This window comes from Bubalus kerabau, chromosome 2, assembly GCF_029407905.1.
Source record: "Bubalus kerabau isolate K-KA32 ecotype Philippines breed swamp buffalo chromosome 2, PCC_UOA_SB_1v2, whole genome shotgun sequence".
Classification (NCBI taxonomy): Eukaryota; Metazoa; Chordata; class Mammalia; order Artiodactyla; family Bovidae; genus Bubalus; species Bubalus kerabau.
The window spans coordinates 50712649-50739619 of record NC_073625.1 but is presented as its reverse complement, the minus strand read 5'-3'; the positions used below and the strand labels follow the sequence as shown (position 1 = coordinate 50739619).

Below are 26971 nucleotides of genomic sequence, written 5' to 3'. Positions count from 1 at the left end.
GAAATGCAAGAGACTCAGGTTCGATTCCTGGGTCGGGCAGATCCCCTGGAAGAGGAAATGGCAATCCACTCCAGTATTCTTGCCTGGAGAATTCCATGGGCAGAGGAGCCTGGCGGGCTAGAGTCCATGGGGTCACAAAAAGTGGGACACGACCGAGGGACTGAACCACCACCACCTTTTATATAAAACGACATCAGAACCTTGGGGTGAGTGGCCTTCTGAAGGTCCCGAGAGGTTCTGCTACTTTTGCAAAGCGTTCTGGGGGGCTGCCAGAGCTTGGGACCCAGAGGAGCAGCCGTGAAGCAGCCCAGCCTCGGAGAACAGGAACTTATGATTGACTCAGGGCAGGTCTGCCTGACATTTGAAGAACTTTGCAGCCGTGTGAGAAAGGGAGAGGTTAGGGGAGAACAGGAGACAAAACACGGGGTCCTTTCAGCTAAGAAGAAGGAAAGAGGATGATTCCTATTTTCAAGACTAATGTGGAAAAACAAATCTGTAAAAAGGGAGTGACCGAAGAAGGGCAAAGGCAAAGGATGATCTTCACCCAATGCGAAGCCCCACAGCCCCTCGGGCGTCCGCAAGTCTCACTCTGATTCCGCAGAGAAGTTCTCACTTCCCCGCTTCACCGGGTCACACCTCTAGGCCAGCTTTACTCAGGTTTCCAAAACACTTGAAATCAACCCTCTGTCATAAAAATACTCGAAGAAACATCACGGGTGAGAAGACAATGGGAGAGAAATGAGAATGTTTCTCTCCATGCCAGAGGTGGAATTCTAGGACACTAACCATTCCACTTCTAGGCGAAAGATCCTGGCGTTACAACATTTGAATTGAAAATACCAAACGTCCACATGTGAAAGGCAGCTGCCATCTTTGAAGTCTTCTCTTGGAGACAAGTCCTTTGGTTAGGCATCAGAGGCCGTAATATAAGGAGGAAAACAAGAAAAGACAAAAACTCAAAACATCTGCAAGTTTTGTTTTGTTTTTTAAAATGAATCACTAGGTTGGCTGGAATTCCCTGGTGGTCCAGTGGTTAGGACGCCACACTCTCACTGCCAAGGGCCTGGGTTCAATCCCTGGTTGGGGAACGAAAGCCCACAAGCCATGCAGCCAAAAAATAAATTTATTTCTTTAAATAACTTTTAAAAAAGAATTTCTAGGTTTGTCTGACTGTTTGAATACGAGTGTATAGCAAGTTAAAGGGTACCCCCTGAAAAAGTATGTCCGTGTTCCAGAACCTGGGAATGAGACCTTATTTGGGGAAAGGATCTCCGCAGCTGTATTTCAGTAAAAGCTCTTGAGATCAGACCATGCTGGATTATCTGATGTGTCCTAAACCCAGTGACAACCATCCTTGTGGGACAGACACAAAAGAGAGACACAGGAAGTAGAGGAGAAAGTCAGGGGAGGACGGAGAGTGAGACTGAGTGATGCGGCCACAGTCAGCAAACACCAGATGAAGGAAAAGGCAAGAAAGGACCCTACCCACCGACCCGCACCACCCCCCCAGAGCCTCCCAGGGACCCCAGCGCTGCAGACACCCTGGCTTCAGACTCTGTCCTCCAGAACTGCGGCAGAAAACAGTTCTGTTTCCTGAAGAAACTATGTTAGTAGCTCAGTCATGTCAGATTCTTTTCGACCGCATGGACTGTAGCCCGCCAGGCTCCTCTGTCCATGGGCATTCTCCAGGCAAGAATACTGGTAAGGGTTTAATTGAGATTAAACAAAATAATCCATGTAGAACTCCTCACGTTGCACTTGGCATGTTGAAGATATTCAACAGACAGTAACTCTCATTATTAATGTTTGGTAGCAGAAAGAGGAAAACTTTGTTTTTCATTTTGAGCCTACTCAAAAATACTCCCCACTTGCCCACAGGTGAAACCTGTGAAATATGCCATCTGTCTAGAGAGTTCTAGCCCATGGCCTTCTCAGCCAGGCTCTGTCTTATGGAGCCATCAGGAAGACACTTAGATGGCAGCAATAAAAGATGCCTGATCACAACCTCAGAGGATTCCGAGAGCAGAACAACAGGCCCAAGATGAACAGAGACATGTGTAAACACACTCTGGTTTCCAAAGTCAGTTCTACAAGGACAGTCAACGTGAGATCCAACACGGAGCAGAGGGTGAGAGAGAGAGAGAGCAGGAATATGGGAACTAATCATCAGCCCATTCCCGGCCAAAAGCCCATGGTGGCTAACAATAATAAAGTGTAGGCTCAATGAACGATCAGAAAATTCAGTTCTAATTAGGCTGCAAGCCACCAGACTCCCCTTGGTGCGCACCACATTCTGGTCATTTTAAGAAACACTGGCATCGGGATGGTGTCCAGAGGGCAATGACCAGAGTTTATTCTATGTTCTAATGAATTGTTGAAGGATCTGCAAGGGTCAAATTTGGAAAAGACTTAGCAGCTGTAACACAACGAATATCACGAACTCCTTTGGCTGGCTATAAAGAAGGAGGCTAAATGGAGAATGGAAGCTGAAGGAGAAGGATGTTTTATCATCAGAGTCTGTATGGTCCACCGGGAGCTCTCCAACACCGGCTAGCTCTCCATCACCTTCACATAGAGGCTACACTTTAACATCAAATACCCCAAGTGCCACAATAGCATCACTGACTCGTGGGACACGAAGCTGAGCAAACTCCAGGAGATAGTAAAGGACAGAGGAGCCTGGCGTGCTCTGGGGTCACAATGAGTTGGACACAACTTCGCAATTGAACCACCACCACAACCCCAAATCTCTCTCCCAACACAGCCCTCTGCAGGCCGGGTACTGGGATGGTTTGATACCCACGTGGACGAATGGACATCCCTCTTGCATCTGTAGAGAAGAGCGTCATAGGGGGCAAGGGGGTTGCAGCACTGAACGGTTGTTTTCATCTACCACCAGGGTTCTTGGATTCAAAGGACTAAAACAGGATGTGACTGAAACCAGGGCCGCGTATTTCCCCACCCCCGCACCCAGCACAGTTACTGCAGAGATGAAAGAGATCAAAATCAGTGTGGGGTTCAAAGGGGAATAAACCCCACCACCTCTGCTCTTAGCTGAGATACCCTCAGTGAGGGAACCAAGCTGGCTGCCTCTGGTCTTGAAAACATGGAAGGAAAATGAACAACAGTCACATCCGTGGCAGTTAGCGGCGGGTACGTTACTTGGACTTTATTTCCCATGGGTCACACCTTTGTCATCTCTGTGCAGGGCCAAGACTGCAGGGAGCACTTCTCTGATGCTGACAACACAGGGCTAGGTCAGCAGCACAGGGGCCCCGCCAGCTGAACACCCAGAACTAAGCTGCCCCAGCACAGGGAAGGAGGGAGAAAGGTCAGTCTGCCTTCCATCCGTTCCCAGGTGCTCCATCCAGCCGTCCCTGAGCAGAACTAGACACAAGCATCACGTCCAAGCAGAACTGACTTGTACATTCAGTGGGTGTGAATTTGCCACTGCCTGAAAGAAGCCAAAATTCCATAGCAAGAAGAATGAAATGAAGGTGGAGTTTAAGCCCTACCTACCTGCCCAACTCATTTATAATGAGTATAGTAACTTGAAGAAAAAGCGAGAAGAAAGTTAGTCACTCTGTCGTTTCTGACTCTTTGCAATCCCATGTACTGTAGCCCACCAGGTTCCTCTGTCCAAGGAATTCTCCAGGCAAGAATCCTAGAGTGGGTTGCCATTTCCTTCTGCAGGGGATCTACCTGACATAGGGATTGAACCCAGGTCTCCTGCATTGAAGGCAGTTTCTTTACCACTTGAGCCACCAGGGAAGCCCAAGAATGTCTCCCCAAAAAGTCATGTCCACTCAAAATGTGACCTTATTTGAAAATAGGGTCTCTGCGGGTGTAATGAGGTCAGGATGAAGCCATACTAGAGTACAGTGAGGCCTAAACCCAGTGACTGGTGAATGTCATCTGAAGACAGGGAGACACGCAGGAAAGACCACCCTGTGAGAACAGAGAAGGAATCAGTGATGCAGCTACAAGCCAAGGATGCCCTGGACTATTAGCAGCCAGCAGAATCTAGAGAGAACCATGGAAGAGATTCTTCCTGCAGGGGCTCAGAAGGAAATGACCCTGCCAATACCTTGATTTCAAACTTCTAGCCTCCTGATCTGTCTGAGAATACACTTCTGTTGTTTTGAATCACCCAGTTTGTGGTAATTTGTTCCTGTAGTCCTAGGAAACTAACGTAGGAAGCCAAAAAGAAAATCTAGGATGAAAAGATTTTCTCAGTAGAAAAAGGATGGAGTGCTGGGGTTCCACAGGTACCTAGACAGACAGTAGTAGCAGCTCTTGTAGAGGGGCAGGCGGGTATAGCAGACAAGAGCTCTCTACAGAGGGCAAGATGTCTGGATCCTGAACCCCAAGGACCTCAACTCCTACAAAGATCCCCCCATGAATGGCAGTACCAGAACATGAAGGAGCTTTGCAAGCTAAGCTGAAGATCAGTGTCAGCTTTGAGAAGTGCGCACCAAAACACAAAGGGGTCTTCCCGAGCAGCTCCAACCAGACCCCCAAGACCTTCATTCCACCCCAGATGGTAGGGAAAGACAACCCCTTCTGATTCAAAGGGAATTTTCCACCAACCCCATGGAAATGGGCTCAGAATTAGATTTAAAATCCAGGAAGGCAACATTCCTTGCACAATTGAGCTGATGGAAAAAATACTCGTATTCCCTGGAAGTGTTTTCACTGAGACAACATTTAAATACTCTTTAGAGGTGAACATTTGGAGCTGATCTTTCTCATTCACCAACCAGAGAAATCCAAAAGGGAATTGAAGACAGACAAGTCAAGACAAGATGGTTAATAACTTACCTTTCTTGGAAGCTAAGCCAGTTTCTTTTACACTATTCACGTAGAGCCTTCGAACACCATCCTCTTCCACAGAAGAAAGTGAAAACCCTGGAAACAGAGACAGCAGGGTAAGACAGCAGGTAACACTCATACCCTGAATGTGGAGCAAACGACAGAGAGAATCCGGGGTGAGCCTGGCATGCTCACTGTTTGGGGTTATGGTCTTTCCTTGTCTGTACTGTGTCATAAAGCAGAAAAAAGTATTTTTAGACAACTCTAAATGAAGCCACAATAAAAATTAATATTACCAAGTACATCTATCTCCATATAACCAACTATCAACTCAAGTGGAAAAAAAATGACCTTGTTTTTTGCCTTGCTTGATAGTTAATGCCACAGTTTTGCTTTTTTTTCACTGTTCTTTCTGCCACACAAAAAAGAAACAGTTAGCTTATCTCATTTTGGTCCCCTTGACCTTTTTTTTTAGTCAATCTATGTCCTAGGACATGTCAGAACAGAACACCTGTACCATGTGTGTTCATAGTGCTGTGTGGACACTGCTTTAATTTAGTAAAATTCTGCAAACGGGGATACGTAACAACACATTTCACAAATCCTTTTCATTTTGAAACTGATGGATCGCACATTCTCCTAGTGTCAGATCATAAGATTATCTTATACTAATCCAGGCTTCCAGAGCTCAGTTAGTTAATTAACCTTGGGCTTTGTGGCATCCTTCAAAAAACAAGGCAGAACAAGGATCTGAAGTTCTAAGTGCTCCCAATCCCATGGCTACAAGCCTTGGTCACTTCTGTTTCTCATATAAAACTCTTTCTGATCAATCAATGGAAAGTCCACCACCAAAACCTACTTTCCCTCAAGATAAAATACTTTGCCAGATAATACTAAAAGGGCAATGGAAATTAATGCAACTATAAATATCAGACATGGTTTCTGCTCTGGGAGAAAAATAAGGCTTAGGCAGAGAAAAACATAGTGGTTTTTTTAAAAAAAGCAAAGAACAAAATAGAATAATTAATTAATGGACTGGGGCCCAGGGATTCACTGAGACTTCTCAGACTGTGTCAAATGAACACTTTTTTTTTTTTTTTTTTTTTTTGTACCATTCACAGAACCAGGAAATATATACCCACAGGCAGGCAAAACCTCCAAATGCCATCACCCACGAGGGGACCATAACTCCCTCGGATAGAGAACAAGACAAGCTCACCCCTGAGGACTTTCCAGAGTCTTTATTTTAGTCTCTTATTTTAAATTCCATTCTTACAGCCACTTCTAACTTTCAGAAGACTCTTCAAGAAGTCCCACTCAGGGCTTCCCCGGGAGTCCAGTGGTTAAGAATCCACCGTGCAATGCAGGGGACATAGGTTCAATCTCTTGTCTGGAAAGATCCCACATACCTCAAGGAACTAACCCTGGGAGCCACAACTGTGGAAAGCTGCTTGCCTCGAGCCTGTGCTCTGCAACAAGAGAAGCCACCCAATGAGAAGCCTGTCTATTACAACTAGAAAGTAGCTCCGCTCTCCAAAACTAGAGAAAGCACCCGAACAGCAACAAAGACCCAACACAGCCAAAATGAAAGAGAGAATATCCAAAAACTAAGTTCTACTCAGATAAAGATAATTTAGACATGAGCCTTAAATGACATTAGCCTTAACACAGTGGTATTTATCTGCATTTCAACAGAGATTTTCTTTTCCTTTTATCTGTTAGAATAGACACAGATTCAAGGACTATATCAGGGAAAGGATGAATAGAATCCATTAAAATACAGGCATTTCCTTTCTCAAATGCTATCATTTTATAAAATGCTGAGATCAAATTTTTTAACTATACTTCTAATTCAAATTTTCTTCTATTAAATATAAAATGAACACACTGTCCAGAGAGGTGATGTGTTGAGAGCCTACAGCAAGTCACCTTAAAGCAGAGTCAGAGCAGAAGGCTGAGGTATTCATTTGTTGCTTTCTTTCTTTACCACTAAAGGTGTCAAGAGGCCCAAGGAGCAGTCTCTATTTCAAGAGGTCAACAGTCTGCACACTGGGGGGTAGGTGGGAATTTTAACCATTTCCTACAGTAACAAATGTGTGTTCATTTGTATTAGATTTTAGATTCCACATATAAGCGATATCATATTGTATTTGTCTTTCTCTGTCTGACTTATTTCACTAAGCATGATATTCTCTAGGCCCATCCATGTTGCTGCAAATGGAAATAGTTCGTTCTTTTTCGTGGCTGAGTATTATTTCATTGTATCTCTGCTGCTGCTAAGTCGAGTCAGTCATGTCCGACTCTGTGCGACCGCATAGACGGCAGCCCACCAGGCTCCTCTCCTATTGTAGATACTGTGGCTATGAACGCTGCAGTGCATGTATCTTTTTGAATCAGAGTTTTCATTTTTCCAGATATATATAAGCAGGAGTGGGACTGCTGGATCCCTGGTAGTTCAGGTGGTAAAGAATGCACGTACAATGCAGGAGAACCTGGTTTGATTCCTGGGTGGGGAAGATCTCCTGGAGAAGGAGACGCTACCTACTCCAGTATTCTTGGGCTTCCCTGATGGTTCAAACAGTAAGGAATCTGCCTGCAATGTGGGAGAGCAGGTTTGATTCCTGGGTTGGGAAGATCCCGCAGAAAAGGGCATGGCGACCCACTCCAGTATTCCTGCCTGGAGAATTCCCATAGACAGAGGAGGCTGGTGGGCTACAGTCCATGGGGTCTCAAAGAGTCAGACACAACTGAGCAACCAAGCACAGCACAGCACAGGGTAGTTCTATTTTTAGTTTTTTAAGGATAGCAACAATCTAATTCCAAGAAAACACATGTAATACAGTCCAAAATGATGGCCACAGGAAACAGAAGGAGTTAGTCCATACAAAGCCAACATGCCCACCCTACCTAAAGGCTTCGAATTACAGAGACCAGGAGGCACCCCGAGTGACATATGGTCATGAAAATGAAGGTGATTAAAACTAAGCAAAGAAACCGAAAAGACAGACTCATTTCCTGAATAACCAGAAGCTTCTTCATACCGAAATTGAGGACCAAAGAAAAATCATGACAACACAGTAAACAAAACACATGGACTCAAAACCAGAGTCCAGGACACAGTGAAACGGAGAAAGTGAGAAAAACGTAGACTCCACTGACAGAGAGCAGGGGGCTCCCGGGTGGCTCAGCGGTAAAGAACCTGCCAGACAACGCAGGAGGTGTGGGTTTGACCTCCGGTTGTGAAGATCTCCCGGAGGAGGAAATAGCAATCCACTCCGGTATTCCTGCCTGGAAAACCCCATGGACAGAGGAGCCTGGTGGGCTCTAGTCCATGGGGTCGCAAAGAGCTGGACATGGCTTAGCAATTGAGCAGGCATGCCTGCTGACATAGAGGGGACGCAAGACCAAAAATCTACTAGTCTAAGAAGTCCCCAGAGAAAAACAAATACTCAGTTGCTGAAATGATGCATTCTTCCACTTCAAGGCTGCCTACATGATCATGCTTAGTCTATTACAAAACTATGTGAACTAACTTTAACAACAAGCTCTGAGAGAGTCCTGAGGGCTGAGGTGGAGGGAAGGATGAGAAATTAGGCAAGTGCTAAATCTTTCCATTTGTTTCGTCAGTGGGATTATTAAGTCATATTTTCCTCCCTGAAGTGTTCTACAATAGAAAGCAGTATCTGGTTTGTATGCTGATGTGTGCTAGTAACTTACATGCAGTGAAATTGATGTATAGCAGGAAGCTGCTCTTAGATGCAAATGTCAGAGAAAGATGGGCTGACTTTAGACTCCTTAGTACCTTTGAGGTCAGAGACTCTCAGGTCTCTTAGGGCCGGGGGACTCTGTAACTTCTGTGGAAACACCTAAGCCAATGTGAACTGGACACTGAGAATAAATGGGTCAGCTGAGCTTATGAGCTATGCATCTTGAGAGTCCCTTGGACTGTAAGGAGATCCAACCAGTCCATCCTATAGATCAGCCCTGGGTGTTCACTGGAAGCACTGATGTTGAAGCCGAAACTCCTATACTTGGGCCACCTGATGCAAATAGCTGACTCACTGGAAAAGACCCTGACACTGGGAGGGATTGGGGGCAGGAGGAGAAGGGGACAGCAGAGGATGAGATGGCTGGATGGCATCACCGACTCAATGGACATGAGTTTGAGTGAACTCTGGGAGTTGGTGATGGACAGGGAGGCCTGGCGTGCTGCAGTCCATGGGGTTTCAAAGAGTCGGATATGACTGAGCAACTGAACTGAACTGGAGGCTGTCCCAGGTGAAGTCCAGGAACTAGTACAGACAGGATGCAACTGACAGCAATATAAGGGTAGAAAGCAAGACTAAGCATCAAGAAACTCATCGTTTGGTACCACCACATCCTCCAAGCATGGGACTTTGTCATTTACAAAAGCAGGGGAGGTCCAGGACAGGACCCCTGCTTCTTTATGTCAGGTCATGTGAGAAGCACAGCTGACTGTACCTTCTGGGTTGATTTCTGATGCCCTGTAACCCCTTCAGTGTGGAAACGGAAACAGGTTCTGCAACTACTTCAGTCACTTTAATAAAAAGTATAGCGACTTCCCAAGCAGTCCAGTGGTTAAGAGTCTGCACTCCAACTACAAGGGGCGTGGGTTTGACCCCTGGTCGGGGAACTGAGATCCAACAGGCTATGCGGCAAAGCCAAAAAAATAGAAATAACTTTAAAGAAATAAATTTTTTTTAAATATAAAAATATGGGCTGCCCTGGTGGTTCACTGGTGAAGAATCTGTCTGCAGCGCAAGAGACATGGGTTTGATCCCTTTTATGGGAAGATACCCTGGAGAAGAAATGGCAACCCACTCCAGTATTCTTGCCTGGGAAATCTCAAAGACAGAGGAGCCTCATGGGCTATACAGTCCATGGGATAGCAAAGAGTCAGACGTGACTTGGCAACTGAACAATAACATAAAAATATAGTAGTTTTAGGTCATTTCTGTTTCGGAGGCCCCCAAACCAGTCCATCTTGGAGTTTGACTCCAAGGACTTTGAAACTCAGCTCTCTTGCTTTTTGCTATGTTCCTCTCTTACCCAAGAGAAATCAAATAAACCAGAGAGAAAAGAGTAACTGACATGGTGCATTTCAGTTCGGAGGACCCAGACACTTATGTGTAGCACTGCTACCGATGACTGCTTTTATTACTGAGGTCACGCTTCTGCTACAATAATAAGCCTTTCAGACACATTTATCCCTTGCCATCAAAAACATGTGCTAGCTTGATGATGTCTTTCGTTTTAAGGTCAAGAAGTAAAATAGCATGAAGGTATAAGTCAAGTGGCCAGGGGTCAGAAGTTAGGTTTTCCTCATTAGGACAAAGCACTCCAGTCAAAGTGGCCTGAGAGGTTCAAATAAGCCTCTGCCTGCGGGAGAGGCTACAGAGGAATACTGAAGGTGCTGCTGCCCAGTAAGGGGTCTGTAGATTTTCAAATGCTGCTGCTGCTAAGTCGCTTCAGTCGTGTCCAACTCTGTGCGACGCCATAGACGGCAGCCCACTAGGCCCCCCCGTCCCTGGGATTCTCCAGGCAAGAACACTGGAGTGGGTTGCCATTTCCTTCTCCAATGCATGAAAGTGAAGTCGCTCAGTCGTGTCCAACTCTGTGTGACCCCATGGACTGCAGCCTACCAGGCTCCTCAGCCCATGGGATTTTCCAATGCTAAAAAAGCCCAATAAGTTAATTCAGAGAGAAATGGTAAGCAAGCATATGCAGTAAACTTTGTATCTTTTCACCAGATATTCTGTTGTTCTTCAGTTGCTAAGTCATGTCCGACTCTTTGAGACCCCATGGACTGCAGCACACCAGGCTCTTCTGTCCTCCACCATCTCCTGGAGCTTGCTCAAATTCATGTCCACTGAGTTGGTGATGCCATTCAACCATCTCATCCTCTGTCACCCCCTTCTCCTCCTGCCCTCAATCTTTCCCAGCATCAGGGTCTTTTCCAGTGAGTCAGCTCTTCGCATCACGTGGCCGAAAGTATTAGAGCTTCAGCATCAATCCTTCCAATGAATATTCAGGGTTGATTTCCTTTAGGATTGACTGGTTTGATCTCCCTGCTGTCCAAGAGACTCTCAAGAGTCTTTTCCAGCACCACAATTCAAAAGCATCGATTCTTTAGCACTCAGCCTTCTTTATGGTTTTCTAGTTCTTCTCTTTTTTTAAAAAAAAAAAAAATGTATGTATTTCTTTGGCCACACCGGGTCTTTGTCACAGCAGGTAGGCTCTCTAGTGGCACACAGGTTTAACTGCCCTGTATGTGTGGGATCTTAGTTCCCTGACCAAGGATCAGACCAGGATCCCCTGCATTGCAAGGAAGATTCCTAACCACCAGGAAACTCCCCTAGCCCTCCTTCTTTCCAGCACCCTGTAGGCCTACACTTCTCTGCCTACCCACCCAATCCCTGGCTCCAGTCACTTGCTTTGAAGAGTATACTGGGAATGAGCCAGTGGCTGGTTCACTACCTCCCCTCTTTGCCTTCTGCCAAGGAACAGACAAGGTTCCCATGTGGAAGCTGCTCCAGGCCTAGGTCCTGGCGTGAGGACAACAGAGAGAAAGGGTTGCGGCCAACCCAAAGGCGGCAGGGTGAACAGGAGAAAGAACTCCACTGTTCGGAGCCAGGGGGCTTTGGCGACTGCCACTGCCTCAGCTAACCTCGCCCCGCCTGGCTAATCTACCCCAGTAGAGTATGGGTTTCCCTACATGTTGTACTCAAGCAGCAACTCTGCGGCTGTCCAAGTCATCAAGGCTAATGCTAAGCAGACCGGTGTGGAATCCATGGAAAATATCCCATCTTTAACTACACCAGAATTGGACAACTGTGTAGGAAAGCCCTAATGGAGCGGGCCTGACTGCTGCTCTTTGAAAAAAGGCCTGCTTACAACTTTGACTCCTGCCTGAAATCTGGGAACTTGGATTTTGGGAGGGTTCCCAACACCCTGATGGAGCTCACTGTGTCTAAAACTCTGCACAGACAGTGTGGGTTATGCCAAACACCGCTTTCCTCCTGGAAGGCTGGAGTCCTGGTACATGCGGGGCAGAGGGTGCCTCTGGGACCAGCCTCCTAACCAAAACCCTGGGCACTGAATCCCTAACAAACCTCCTACCAGACAGCGTAGTTCACACGCATCGTCTCAGCTCGCTGCTGAGGGAACTGTGGGCTTGCCGTGTGACTGGGCTGGACTTTTGGGAGTTTGCGCCTGGTGTCCGAGCACTTCACCCCACGTGCCTCTCCCTCTTACTGATGTTATTTCGCATAGTTTTGCTGTAATAAATCATGGCCGTGAACACGACTGTAAGTGCAGTGAGTCTTCTCAGTGAATCGGCAAACCTAAGGATGGTCTAGGGCACCCCCACTCACATCAAAGTAAATTCCTTTAACATCATCTGTGAGGGATGGAGAACAATACATTTCTGGGGGATAGACGTGCAAAGGGATAATTTCTTCGTTACTTGTTATTGCTGTCCAGTTACTCAGTTGTGTCTGACTCTTTTGCGACCCCATGGACTGTTGCCCACTAGGCTCCTCTGTCCATGGGATTTTCCTGGCAAGAATACTGGAGTGGATTGCCATTTCCATCTCCAGGGGATCTTCCTGACCCAGAGATCAAATTCATGTCTCCTATCCTGGTAGGCAGATTCTTTTACCACTGAGCCACCTAGGAAGCCCTTCTTCATTACTAGGCTACATTATAATATAAAATAATCTATTCTCAATAAATCCACTCCTTTTTTATGACAGGAAAACCAAGAAGATTAAAGTTACCAAATTTAAAGCTAAAGTCTTCATCATCCAGAGGGTAAATATCTTTTTTATTTCCCCCCTCAGTTTGGCTGAGCTGCAAAGCACAGAAGCCAGATGGGTTATCTGTTGTAAATGGACCTCAAAGGTTTTATTGAATTGTAAATAAGTACATGTTTATGCAGGAATTGTTTTCACGTGAAGAACACCAAAGATCAAAGAAAAATAAACATACCATAATTATCACCAGCTGTATCTGACTTCTCAATCTGGATGTACTGAGTGACTTTTGGACAAATTTCAATTTCTTTGTACAGCTGAAAATGACAAAGAGAAACCTAATTAGGACTACATTATAAATAACTTATTAGAAACAGTCATCAATTTGTAAATCTATTTTTTCACAACTGACACTTGACATCAAATTCTCATCACATCCCAGTATTTTTTCTTGAACTGACCCCATTAAGACTTAACGTGGAAATTTTTAAAAACTTATATTCCCAAATTTAGCTACAGTTCCAGTTTCTTAATGATTCCTTGGCATAGTTTGTATATACAATTTTTTCCCACCGTACATCTATCACAGACCTGAAAAATAATGCTAAGGTAATCAAAAATCTCTAGTACTAGGGAAAAACATTAACAACAAGAAGAAGTTATAAGGATCTTGATATAGAATCCACGGAAATAGGAGAAATCCCTGTGCTTCTGTTCATATGCCATTTTTGCTCAAAAAGTCCACAATATGCAGAGAAAAATTACAGCACTGAAACAGACAAAAAATCATATAAACAATATTCTCTTCTAGTCACTGAATTATACAAAAGTATTGAGAAAACTTAAGTATATAAATCAATCAAATCTCTTGGAAACCCAAGAAAAAATGGGAAAAGAGATAAGAGAAATTGGTGGTTTATTAAGAATTTTTATTTCAATTAATTTAATTGATACTGCACATTTTGATGGGCTTCCCCTGTGGCTCAGCTGATAAAGAATCCGCCTGCAATGCGGGAGTTCTGGGTTTGATTTCTGAGTTGGGAAGATCCCCTGGAGAAGGGAACGGCTACCCACGCCAGTATTCTGGCCTGGAGAATTCCATGGACTATAGTCCATGGAGTCGCAGAGTCGCACGACTGAGCGACTTGCACTTCACTTCACTTAAGATTGACTGGTTTGATCTCCTCGCTGTCCAAGGGACTCTCAGGAGTCTTCTCCAGCACCACAGTTTGAAGGCATCAATTCTTTGGCTCTCTGCCTTCTAAGGTGGAAGACCTGGGTTTGATCCCTGGCTTGGGAAGATCCCCTGGAGAAGGGAACAGCTACCCACTCCAACATTCTGGCCTGGAGAATCCCATGAGCTTCACAGTCCACAAAGAGTCGCACACACGTGAACAACTTTCACTTTCACGTTTCAGTGTCTGGACTTAGCATCATCATGGGCCATAACTTACGAAGGTTTTATTTACCATGTGTTCTCACCCTTCACATGTTCTCTATGAGACAAATATGACCCCTATTTTACAAAGGAAGAGAAAAAGGAGCAGAGAAAGTACTTTCCTAAGATCAGAAAGCCAGCCTGGGCAGAGCTGGGATTTGAAGTGCAGGTTCAGCGCTGAAGTGCTCCCCGCTACACTATAGTGCCTCGCGACTGCCTCCTGGTGGAACTCAGGGGTACCACAGTCAAGGGTACAAGCCTTACTTCCACGGAACGAATTGGGAGTGTAGCATTGACATATATACACTGCCGTGTGTAAAACAGATAGCTGGTGGGAAGCTGCTGTGTAGCAGAGCTCAGCTCGGTGCTCTGTGATGACCGAGGCGGGTGGGAAGGGGGGTGGGTGGAGATATATAAATACATATGGCTGATTCGCTTTGTTGTAGAGCAGAAACCAACGTAACACTGTAAACCAATTATATTCCCCCACACCCCCCCAAAAATCTTATTTCTTAGGTAAGCAAGTAGTAGTAGTGTTTGTCGCTCAGTGGTGTCAGACTCTTTGTGACCCCAGGGACTGTAGCCCACCAGGGTTCATGGAACTTTCCAGGCAAAGATACTGGAGAGGGTTGCCATTTCCTACTCCAGGAGATCTTCCTGACCCAGGGATCGAACCTGGGTCTCCCGCACTGCAGGCAGATTCTTTACCATCTGAGCCACCAGGGAATCCCGAGGTAAGTAAGCCAAAGGCCATCTCTGAAAATTTATGATAGACGTTCCAAAACAAATAAATGTGTCAAAGGCTCATATGGAATTTTTTAAACTGTCTTTAATTTCAAAAGGAAAATCTCTTTTGAGCCAAAGTCAATAAGAGAAAGCTCTTCTTGAGCACTGAAGAGAAGTCTCAGTGATTATTTAAACTTGCTCCCATCTTAGTCATTTGTCCAGGAATAATTTCATTCATGCCAAGTATGAAAAAAAACAAAAACAAAAAAAAACACAGGTTTCTTTCTGTTCACTTTCTTAGGGCAGTTGACAGGTAGGAGAGGTGAGCTGAATGCTTAGGAGCCTGAATCAGGAGCCTGGAAACAGGTTAAGCCAAGAGGCTGGGGTGGAAGAGGGGCTGGAAATGTTGACCCTACAAGCCCAGAGCCTCTAGAACACCCTAATTTAATGCAACTTCCATCAAATGCAAAGTGCTGGGGGCATAACTTAATATCATTTTCTGTCTATATTCTTCAGAAAAAGTTCCATACCAGTGCATTCTTCATTTAGAAGACATCAGTTCTAACACTGATCTTTAGTTCAGAAAATACAGTCACCAAAATTATACCTTTACCAAAGATAATCAACGCTATGATATATTTTACAATGTCATGGAATGCTCAGTAAAATGTTATGAAATGTACTACTTATTACTTCAACTTCTTTGGAACCTTGGTTTGATTTTTTTCAATTTCCTTGAAAGCCAAACTCTCCCCGCTAGGTGGCAGTGTATCACCATTTGTTTTAGTCATCTCCGGAAAGTTCCAAATGGCTTTCTACATATCCAGTGGGAATTTAGCTTCGTAAATAAGCTTTCCTATTCTCTCAATATTGCCTCCTACTCTTCTTTGTAATTGGTGTGAAAGTCTTTGTGTTTCTTCACCAGTCTCAGACAGTAACTTTGTATAATACTGGACCCTTCACTGTGTGGTCCTTAGGCCAGGTGAACAAAAACTGGATTTTTTAAATCTCTAAAGTATGTAAAATTTCAAGAAGGATCTGCACTTTAAAATACATTTTTGATGCAATCAGAATATCTGACACCAGAAATTTTGAAATTCCACAGTTTTAAACATATCTTTAGCAAAAAGTATCACACACACTCACTATGCTATTAAATCAACAATGATGCATATTATCCTTCTTTTCGAAAACCAGAGTAAAGACCATCAGATGTTAAAAAATGATCTGATTACCCCGGAACTTGAGTTGTCGAGTGAATGTCACATTCATTTCTTACCAGGTCTTCGTGGGGCGCCTGGTCCAAGCCCCTATCATGCACTGCCTGAAGGACAGCTCACCAGGCTCCAGCTCTCCCAGCCCCCTCCCCAAGGCTCGTGGGCCACATGCTAGCCGCTGTGAGCCTATTAAGACAGGAGTCAAATAAAGCCCTTGTCTCTTGGGGTTTCACCTCTCACTTGGGCCTGACAAGCCCTCCTGCTCCCCTTCTCCCTCACCTCCTGAATTCAACACCCCACAACCCCCCACTCACCCACCCTCCCCACTGATGCTACTCAAACACAGTAAACCACCTCCACCACCACCCCCTTCCCCTGCCAGGCCCTGCCGGGCTTTGTTCCCTGACCCTGGGACACATTCCTCCTAAATACCTCAGTGACTCACTTTCTCACCTCACTCACCACCCTGCTCAAACGTCACGTCTAAAAGGGGCGGCAGGATCACTTTCAGATGTCCATTTTTCTCTATCCATTCATGTCCTAACCTTTTCTTTCCCAGCACTTAGCATCCCTGGAAATACTACCCATTTACCTGTCAAAAATATTTACATGCTTTTATATCTGTCTTCACAAGCTGGATGTATTTTTCATAAAGAGTAGAAATTTTCCTGTTGCTCTCAGTGCCTAGAACAGCTAGCATGGTGCCAGGCATATAACAAACGCTAAATAAATATTTGCTGGATGAATCAATCGATCGATTGATCAGGGTTGTTGCAAACTCTATTCCTAGTTGTCTTTTTAAGAAAAACATATTTAATTATGGGTTTTCAAAAAAAACCAGTGCCTCCATATTTATTATCAGTCTACAGATTGGACCCAATAACCAACTAATTATGAAAAAGTAGCCAAGTGGGTATTGCTTATATTAAAACATAATTAGCAAGTGAAAGCAAAAAGTCACTCAGTTGTGTCCGACTTTATATGGTCCATGAATTCTCCAGGCCACAATACTGGAGTGGGTAGCTTTTCCCTTCTCCAGGTCATCTTCCTGACCTAGGAATTGAGCTGGGGTCTCCTGCATTGCAGGTGGATTCTTTACCAGCTGAGCTACCAGGGAAACCCATAATTAGCAAAGCAGGTATGTATAATACATAAGTAGAAGACTATTCATGGCTTTTCTTAAGCAAAGGAATCCTCAGCCCCACAAAATAAATCTACTAGATGCCCCCCCCTCAAAAAAAGATCTTTAAAATACAGTACACATTTTTGCCAATAAATATTATCTTCTAACTCAAGAATTTTTGACAAAACAATAGCAGAGAATAAGATGTTTTGGGACAGTCATCTATGAATGAGTCACTTTTCAGGACAGGACTCTAAACGTCTGTGAGTTTCATTCATCCATGGGAAATACAATGGAGGTGGGTTATGGAAACCAATTAGCCATGAGTGGTCTGATGCGTGTTCAGTAAGGGTCAATAAATAAAATATCTGTAAAATCTCAAAAAGCATCCAGAACATCGTGTGTTTAGAAACCCTCTGCCCTGGAATGACATCTCACCCAGCTTAATGGCCAAAAGCAAAGATTGGAAACCATGGATGTATGGATATAATTCGAGGGGTCTGTGAACTGGGATGCTGAAAAAGCCTGAAATTTTTATATTCACTAACCTGTAACTGAAACGTAGCATTTCCTTCAATTATTAATGAATGGAAGCAACAAACACGGCAACGTGAGCAGTGTGTCTGTGACCTTGTCACAACCAGAAATCACAGTTCTTTTTACACCACATTCTAGTTGCTGCTAATATCTCAAAATATTATTTATGCTCATCACTACTTCAGAACAGTGGCAGGTGTCAGACCAACCACTGTCTGATTATTTAATGAGCTATTAAGTAAGCATGTGCATTATCTATAATTTTTTAAATATCTTTCATAACTAATTCAACACAATTAGGCCATGGGTAATCCTATGTATTCCATTTCATGGAACTGAAAACATTATTCTGAAATGGGATCCGCAGGCTGTACCAGGCTGCCAAAGATATCCTAAGAACAAAAAGTTTAAAATCTTGGTAAAAACAGAGGTGCCCATTAGCAGTACTCACTCACAGTCTGAACAACAGAGTGAGTAAGAGTATGGCATTTACTTCCTCAGGAATCTCAGAGCTGGAGACCTTCTGCGACTGGGCAAGAAAGAAAACCATGATCTCCCTGTATTTCAGGTTTTTGCTTTTGTTTTTAAAGGACAATTGTAATATGTACATAGCAGTTGTAGATAACAGAGTAAGCTTGTTAGTCTTCTATACTGGATGAGACCACACAATGGCCAAGACTTAAAAATAATAAGGAAGTCAATATAAATTCAAAAGATATGTCTTCAGCATTCTCCTGTGTATAAAATATGAAGGACATGGAAGTTCCTTAGGCTTGATCCCTGTCATTTAGGATATAAAAGATTCATTAACTCCAAGATAAAACTATATGATCTAACAGCTATTTCAGTGTTAACAGCAAAGCACTTTCCTTTCTTAAGTAAGAAAATGGGTTTTCTTTCTTCTACTCACAGAGCACAAAGTCAGGGCTTTCCCCATGCCAGAGAAAAAAATAAATCAGTCACTGTTAAAGGTACCTTTCTCTGCTTTAAGCTTTATGATTTAAGTGATGGTTGAAAAATGGTCATTTTGTTCTTCTTCTATTTCATAGCATGATAAGAATGCTATAAAACGCACACCCTCTCTTGTATTTCATTTAAAACACTTAAAGGGACACCAGGGAAGTTTTTAAGATGACAGAAACGTAAATTATGACTGTAGCGATGGAAACACAACATTCTGTATACATTTGCCAAAACTTACCAAACCATGGGCTCAGAACTGATGTTTTATTGTTGAGAAAACAAACCTCAAGAGAAGTTGATTAGAAACACAATTCCCTACTAAATAGACTAAATTTTAAATCACACGTCCCTTTTTCAAAAGGAGACTTTTCACGTCTAAATTTTCAGTTCTGTTTTCTGTGCTGAAAGGCTGTCTGAAGTCATACTGTTATCATTCACAGATCCATGGCAAGCAGTTCGGTGACCCCCAGAGAAATGACTAAGTACAGGAAAGAAGAACAAACTCCAAGAGAAGGGGCCCAGCTCCCAAAATGTTTCTTTTCTGGAACTGAAAAAAGCACCCCTTGGCTAACAAAAAAGGAACCATGATCACCATTTATTGAGCATCTACTATGTGAACCATGATCTTTAATCTTTGCAAAATCCTACAAGGTATTAGTCACCACATTTGGGGGCGGGGGGGCAGGGGCGGGGGGGGGGAAGTCTGGCCAAGACCACATAATTACTAAGCAGAAGAGCCAGAATAAAAATCCAGATCCAGTTCAGAACCCAAATCCCATCATGAAACTCAAACCTACATAAGTATGCCCAAGAATCTACATCAATACAATTCCAGAAGGCCAGGACATATAATTAGTTAGCAGCTTTTTTCACCTAACAGGATTTTACCCATGAATTTCAACATGCAGGGGGAAGTCACACAAAATTGGAGCTGGTACTTTTTCTCTGACAACAGCCAGCTCATCTTTGAGTCACCCATTTAAAACAAAAGACTGTCAACATGGTGAGGAAAGCTAGGAACAATAACTAAAATTCTATCTGAGAGTCAGTTCTGGATTTCAATTTTTCATGATAGCACAGAACTGTTCCCTGTATAAACTAAGGTGGCATTTCCACGCTGCAAAAAATACTGTGATAGGTTAAGGCCATCTCCACAAACATGAGAGCACGGAATGAGGCTCATTTATTCTAGAATTTGTTCCACTCCACCAACCACAATTAGCATGAGCATACATATAATTTAAAAATAGTCTCCTACAGAATGTACGTGGACAACAGTCATAAACATTACCAGCTCATAAATGTCCTCCTCGGGCTTTGGCACATAATGCTGCATTTTGTTTTCTATTAGAAATTTCAGGCGCAGGTAATGAGCAGAATGATCCAGTTTATGCGCCTAGGAACCAAAAAAAAAGAAGAGAAGAGGAGAGAAAATGTTCAATAGTAAATAGATATAATTAGTTCTCCACTGACATATTGTCATGTATCCCTGAGAATAACAGGGATTGATTACCGGAAGGGGAAGTAACATTTCTGTATTTATTAAAATGTTTATATCCCAAACCCAAATTATATTAATTGAACATATTAATAACATCTCATGAGTATCTTACATTCACTGGAAATAAATAAGCCACATATTCACTTCTGCTTATCTGATTCATTCCGTTCTTCAACACCGGGTTTGCAAGAAAAACTATCAGGTCCAAAAGGCTTTTAAACCTAATTTCCAACACACATAGGTGATTAGAGAAGAAAAGGAACAAGAAAGGCCAGAGAGGATTTACACTGACAGAAGAAAGCTGTACCCAGGCAAAGTTGTTTTCTTAGCCACATGGGGACCCTGGGGACAGCTGTTAACAGTTCGTTTGCGAGCGACTCAGTGTATAGACAAGGCATTTGGATTCAGTCTCGTTTATATACACCCCAAGTGAGACTCCCTCCAGGCACTGCAGACAGGCGTGTGTCCAACTCTGGAAACACCCTGAATGACTCGCCCAAAGAAAACAATTCTAAAACAGATCGAATTTTCTAGGATCAAAATTTCCAGGCCTCCTGCACCGGTCAGAATGGGTCAAATCATTCTTTTCTAACAAGAAAGTCATTCGTGAATGAACTTTGTGAAAAAGGCAACGGTAGCTCTCTGGTTTTATAAATAACACCCTCAGTTCACATTCAAGAAGATTCGAAGGAAAAGGGGCGGGGGGGGGAGGGGGACGTTCTTCAAAAGTTACAAGGCAACATGAAAAGGTATTGCTAGAGAGAAAATGCTTCCCTCAAGTCTTTCTTTTTTAAGGCATCCTTATCTTTTAGAGATTTATCTGAAAGTACTACTAGTAGATAAAGATATGATGTCTGGAATTTGCTTTCCAAACCATCCAAAGCAGGGGGTGGGAGTCAGTGAGTAAATGGATGAAACATAATTTGATATTCTAGAACCCGGGAGTTAATTGCATGATTGGCTACTCTTTTGTAAGTCTGAAATTTTTCATAAATACAATATCATCTCTTCACAACAGAAACTCAACTAAGGAGAATTCTTTCAAAGTAAGTGAAATTAATTTCTCACTGGCTTAATACTCTATTTACCTTTTCCCTCAACCAAAATTTGCTGGGAAAGATTGAAGGCAGGAGGAGAAGGGGACGACAGAGGATGAGATGGTTGGATGGCCTCACCGACTCAATGGACATGAGTTTGAGTAAGCTCTGGGAGTTGGTAATGCACAGGGAGGCCTGGCGTGCTGCAGTCCATGGGGTCACAAAGAGTCGGACACAACTGACTGAATGGAACTCAATCAAAATTTTAAGGCCAAAGTAAAAACATTTCTGATACTTATTCCAATAAATATTCAATTACACCCAACAAACTCTGAAGTGTGCCAGACATCGTGAGAAGCAATGCCAATAGGGAAATTAATAAAACACAAGTGCAGGACTGTGTGAAGGGGCACGCAGAACATAGGAGGTGGGGACACTGGAGACTTTGCTTCGTAAATAAATACACAGGCAAGACAGCAATCCTGCGTCATCAAGAAAGCATAGTTACAGACAGCAGGAGGGACTTTGTTCTACACACCTAGCCAAATGATAAAGATGTTTTCTACAGGGATTCTTGGGAACCCCCAACGTGCATCCTCTTCCTAGTAATGTGATGATTTGAAACCACAGCCTGAACACAGGCACCAGGGAGCCAGCATCTTCCATGTACAGGCTTTGGGACTTTTGCTGTGGGTTGTTGTTGTTTAGTCACTCAGTTGTGCCTGACTCTTCTGCAACCCCCTGGACTGTCACCCACTGGCTCCTCTGTCCATGGGAGTTCCCAGGTGAGAATACTGGAGTGGGTTGTGCCATTTTCTTTTCCATGGCTGTGGGTGCTGAAAACCAAATGCTCAACGACTCCCAGACCCAGACTGGTTCTTGCAAAAGAACCAGGGTGGATGGGTAAACCCGGGAAACAAAGGCAGGGGAGCTTCAAAGTGTGTTAGCTACTACTTCTCAGAGAGCCACAGAGACAAACAACAAAGTAATAATACTTAAGAGAGCTGTGATATGCAAGAAAAGTTGACCTCACAGAGACAGAAGCTGCAAATGCTTCCCATGGACCAAGACACCCACGGAAATCTTTAATTATTAAAAGAAGCAAAATATTTTGCTTTGCCATCTGTTTCCAACTGAGGTGGGAGGGAAAGAGAAATGAAACTTCATGGGGTCTTGATCAACAGGAACGAACCCACTGGGAAATCTTGTCGTCATCATCAATAAATGTTTTGTGGACATTCCCACAGGGCTGCCACTTAGAGAGTGGCAACCAGATCCGAATAGCAACCTCATCCAAGACTCCTGAAACCTCAGCGTGAGAGATAGTCCACTGGCAGACACCAAAGGTCTTAAGGTGGTTTTGCTGGAGACACCATCCCTTAAATGCTATCATGCTGAAAACATTTATACAGATGCACAGAAAACAATAAACAAGAGCCTACACTTTGAAGTGTTTAACAAAGGGAACAATGGTAAAAGTTTGGCTCTTACCACTTTCCCTCCTCCACCGTATTTTCAAACTTCTTTAAGTTATAATAACGTCTTGATAACTTAGAAAGATAAAAGTGAGCCCGCACAACGAACACAAAAATGATAATGATCTTACTTATAATCCAGGAGTCTGTGGTTTGATCAGTAAATAGTTACCCTAAAAATGGGACTTCTAATCAATATACCAGTGTGTCTTCTCATTTTGGGAAACGTTTCTCAATTATGAGCCCTAGTGAGTCATGGCTGGTCTAACATAAAGAGAAAATTTTAACGAACTAAGACTATCAGCACTCTCAAGAATTTCAAGATCCTCCACTATTTGCAAGTCAATATCAAGGTGTTTTTAAAAAAAAAAAAAAACTTACCGTGTTTGTAGCACATCTTTGTGCAAGAATTCCAAATATTAATGACTATTTTAAGACAGTAATTCTAAGATGTGGCCTGCATTATTTGTTGTTGTTGCTATTCAGTCACTAAGCCGTGCCCTGTATTATACTCGTAAAATTTTCAAGAGAAACTTTCCTAACTCAGGAGAAATTCAGACAGGAAAAAACTTAAACAGTCCAAATTAGTTTTCCAACATTTACTTACTTAAGTTACTTAGCATTTGATTCATTTTGAGACAATGAAGCCACAAATTATACCATAAAACAAATATTACTTCGTGTAGTTGGCACGCTTCTTAAAAATTTACATGTTTCTATGACTCCTCCAAAGGATGAAATATAAAGCATAAGGTAGGCATTTTCAATAAGTAATCTGAGCCCATTAAAACAGATACCATACTCTTCAAATCCATCAACATTTGGCTCTTTTCTGCTCATATTCTTCCATTTCAGTCAAACTTCTTCAGAAAACATAAATGCATGCAGTTAAGGACATACAGAGATCCATGATCCATGCGTGCACGCACACACACACACACAATGCTACTGCAGAATTTCCAAAGATATTTATTCTGCCCTTCAAGATGGTCTTTTTATTTTTTTTAATGCCCACATTCATTAGGAAACAGTCACAGGTCTACATGGTAAAGGCATGAAAAAAATGCCCACGGTCACACGTGAATAATAACGGCTGAGTATGAATGAATGAATTTCTTTGTAATTACTTTAGTGATTGCAATGATCAGAATATATTCACAACCCACAGGCCAACATGCTTCCTGCTATATTTAGTAACAATCACTTTCATAACATTCAAAGCATGAATTGCACATGAAATGTAGATCTTGAAACAGTTACTATACCAGAACTGGACTGGTGCTCGGATGGCAGATGACAGACTGATGTGAAATGATGTGGATCAGACAGAATAGGAAAGAGAATGAGCTGAATGCAAGAGACAGAAGAAAAAGATTGATTATTAAATATTAGCGAGAGCACCCATCACCACCATTGAGAACAGCAATAAAGAAATAAAAGACAGACAATTCTGACAATCACCGTTGTTTTTGGTCCCTCCCCTAAGGGGGGGAAAAATCACTCAATGTTAATTAGATCATTAATAACATGTGGCACTGTGTTCCCTATTATCTCTTTCCCTCTGAAGAATAAAATCGGCTCCACTAATTACAATAAAGCGTCTCTAAAGAAGCAGTCAGCTTTAGAAGGCACCTGGCTCTGGGCACACTATATAATTTACCCTACACAAATGCTTTTCTGGGGACCATCAATTTCTCAAAGTACACACCAAAGTTTTCTGTTTTTAAACTGAAGAGATGTAAGAGTGTTCCACACCATATTGTTTTTGTCTCTAGTTCTATGTTTTTTGGGGGAAAAAAAAATCTGAGGATTCAAGAAAAACAATAAAAACCTTTTATTGTTAGAGAAAGGGATGTATGTCACAATGACACCATTAAAATCCCATCAAGTGATAAAACCCTTTATAAGGGCAGCTGGTCAAACTCATTAATTAAAGATGGTCTCTAAGTTGCCCTGACAGTTGTCCTTCATTCCCTTAGTTTTTTCTATCAAAGCAAAAGCTTGAAAAGTACCTAAAATCACTATTTTCCCCACTGTTTAATTTTTCACCAATATTTATTGCTAAACGCTAACACACCCTCCAATTCCTGATGGAGTCTATGCCAGTGTATACAGGAGGCGCCAGAGCAACGCTACTCTTTGGAAGGCCCCTCCAGAGTTCAGCTAATATGAAAAACCCAGAGTCCTACTTCTGACACCTTCAGCTGCAGTTCTGAGAATAACTCCCACAGCTCGGCAGAATATTAATGGGTCTCTAAAGAATCATGCTAATCTATAAATAAAAGGATGCAGAAATCCTCAATAGACTAATTTTGTTAAGTAATTAAAATAAAAAATGTGAACAGAAATGCCATTATCTTTAAAAAGCTAGAATTCGTGTACATGAAGGAGTCGAAGCATGCAATGGTGTATCATTTATTTTTAACACCCATGTGGGGGCTGATTTTCAGCTTTGCCCTGAAACAAATGGCCCTTCTACTTTTCCTCCAGAGAGATGATCTGATACGCTTATTTGAGCCACAGTGTTCTATTTCTCCTTCACATGAAGCCAGATTTTTCCCTTACCAAGTCCTAGTCATTTGTACTTTTTGTTAAGTACAAAAATTGCTGATGGCAGAAGAACTGAGTTACTAGTTGAGATAGTGAAAGTTATTCCATATTTATAAACCACTTGTATTGACTGAGGGCTTCCCAGGTGGTGCTAGTGATGAAGAATCCGCCTGCCAGTGCAGGAGACATAAGAGAGTTGGGTTTAATCCCTGGGTCGAGAAGATCCCTGGAGTAGGAAATGGCAACCCACTCCAGTATTCTTGCCTGGAGAAGTCCATGGACAGAGGAGCCTGGCGGGCTACAGCCCACAGGACTCTATAGTCCACAGAGTTGGACTCAACTGAAGCAACTTAGTACGCGCATGCTGAATGAGAAGGCTCAAAACATCATTGGATTGATTCATCCAGCTTCTTCTAGGATAAAATTATGACAAGGTTTCCACTTTCCCTTTAGTGGTCTCAGAGAAGACCATTTCACTCCCCTAAGAATATATTCTAGGCTCTTCCACCCCTTAAGGACCATCCTTCCAGATGACTGACAGTTCTTGCAGCCATCTACTTGGCACAAAGGAAGCCATCCAAGTTTGAAGCAGCCAGAGATTAAAAACCTCCTTTGCAGGCCTCCCTGGTGACTCAGTAGTAAAGAACCCACCTGTCAAAGCAGGGGACATAGGTTCGATCCCTGATCTGGGAAGAGACCACCTGCTACAGAGCAACAAAGCCGAGGCGCCTCAACTGAGCCTGTGCTCTAGAGACTGGGAGCCGCAATCACTGGCCCAAGTGCCCTAAAGTCCATGCTCCGCAACGAGAACCCACTGCAATGACAAGCCTGCGCACAGCAGCTAGAGAGTGGCCTCCACTGGCAGCAACTAGAGAAAAGCCCAAGGAGCAACGAAGACCCAGCACAGCCAAAAAGTAAATAAGCAAATAAAAGTATTGAAAGGGAAAAAAACAAAAACAAAAAACCTCCATTGCAAGTGACTATGACCGTGATGTGAGCTCAGGCAAGGAACCAGGGCTTTCTGAGCCTCACCTTCTCATATGTACAATGGGGACGTACCATTTCTTCGCAGACTCGACTTGACTACCAAATAAGATTATTAATGCTGCTAATTAGGAAAAAGAAAAACCTGACATGTAAGAAAAGCTCCATTCTTTCCTCTTTCCCTTCTCTCTCAAGGCAATCCAGTTCACCTAGCTGTCACTCAAGGAGGATCAAAAAAATGAAAGTGGGCTTACCATGAAAATGATCACGAAGTTTCTATAACTTAAGTTGTAAGCAGAGGAAGGCAGTTCAATCACTTGCCACTTTAAAGGAAAAAAGAGGCTAATTGTGTGTTTACGGAATGGAGAATTTCTCATCATGGACCACAAATCTGACATCTATTTCAATGTTTTCCTACCCTAAAGATGCCCATGGCGTATTCAGTTCAGTTCAGTTCAGTTCAGTCGCTCAGTCGTGTCCGACTCTTTGCAACCCCATGAATCGCAGCACGCCAGGCCTCCCTGTCCGTCACCAGCTCCCAGAGTTCACCCAAACTCATGTCCATCAAGTCGGTGATGCCATCCAGCCATCTCATCCTCTGTCGTCCCCTTCTCCTCCTGCCCCCAATCCCTCCCAGCATCAGATTCTTTTCCAATGAGTCAACTCTTCACATGAGGTGGCCAAAGTCTTGGAGTTTCAGCTTTAGCATCAGTCCTTCCAATGAAAACCCAGGACCGATCTCCTTTAGAATGGACTGGTTGGATCTCCTTGCAGTCCAAGGGACTCTCAAGGGTCTTCTCCAACACCACAGTTCAAAAGCATCAGTTCTTTGG

The 26971-nt window shown here is 43.2% G+C and overlaps 1 protein-coding gene across 13 annotated transcripts in view; it reads right to left on the bottom strand.

The window, feature by feature from the left end:
- The window catches only part of TIAM1 (TIAM Rac1 associated GEF 1), a 492037-nt gene that overhangs the window by 74575 nt on the left and 390491 nt on the right, over nucleotides 1-26971 (bottom strand). For all 13 annotated transcript variants that reach the window (XM_055567705.1, XM_055567702.1, XM_055567701.1 and 10 more), the window contains 3 exons: nucleotides 19883-19987; nucleotides 12823-12904; nucleotides 4822-4908 (listed from right to left, as the gene is read on the bottom strand). In XM_055567705.1, coding sequence (XP_055423680.1) covers nucleotides 4822-4908; nucleotides 12823-12904; nucleotides 19883-19987 — 274 coding nt within the window. The remainder of the gene's footprint in view (nucleotides 1-4821; nucleotides 4909-12822; nucleotides 12905-19882; nucleotides 19988-26971) is intronic.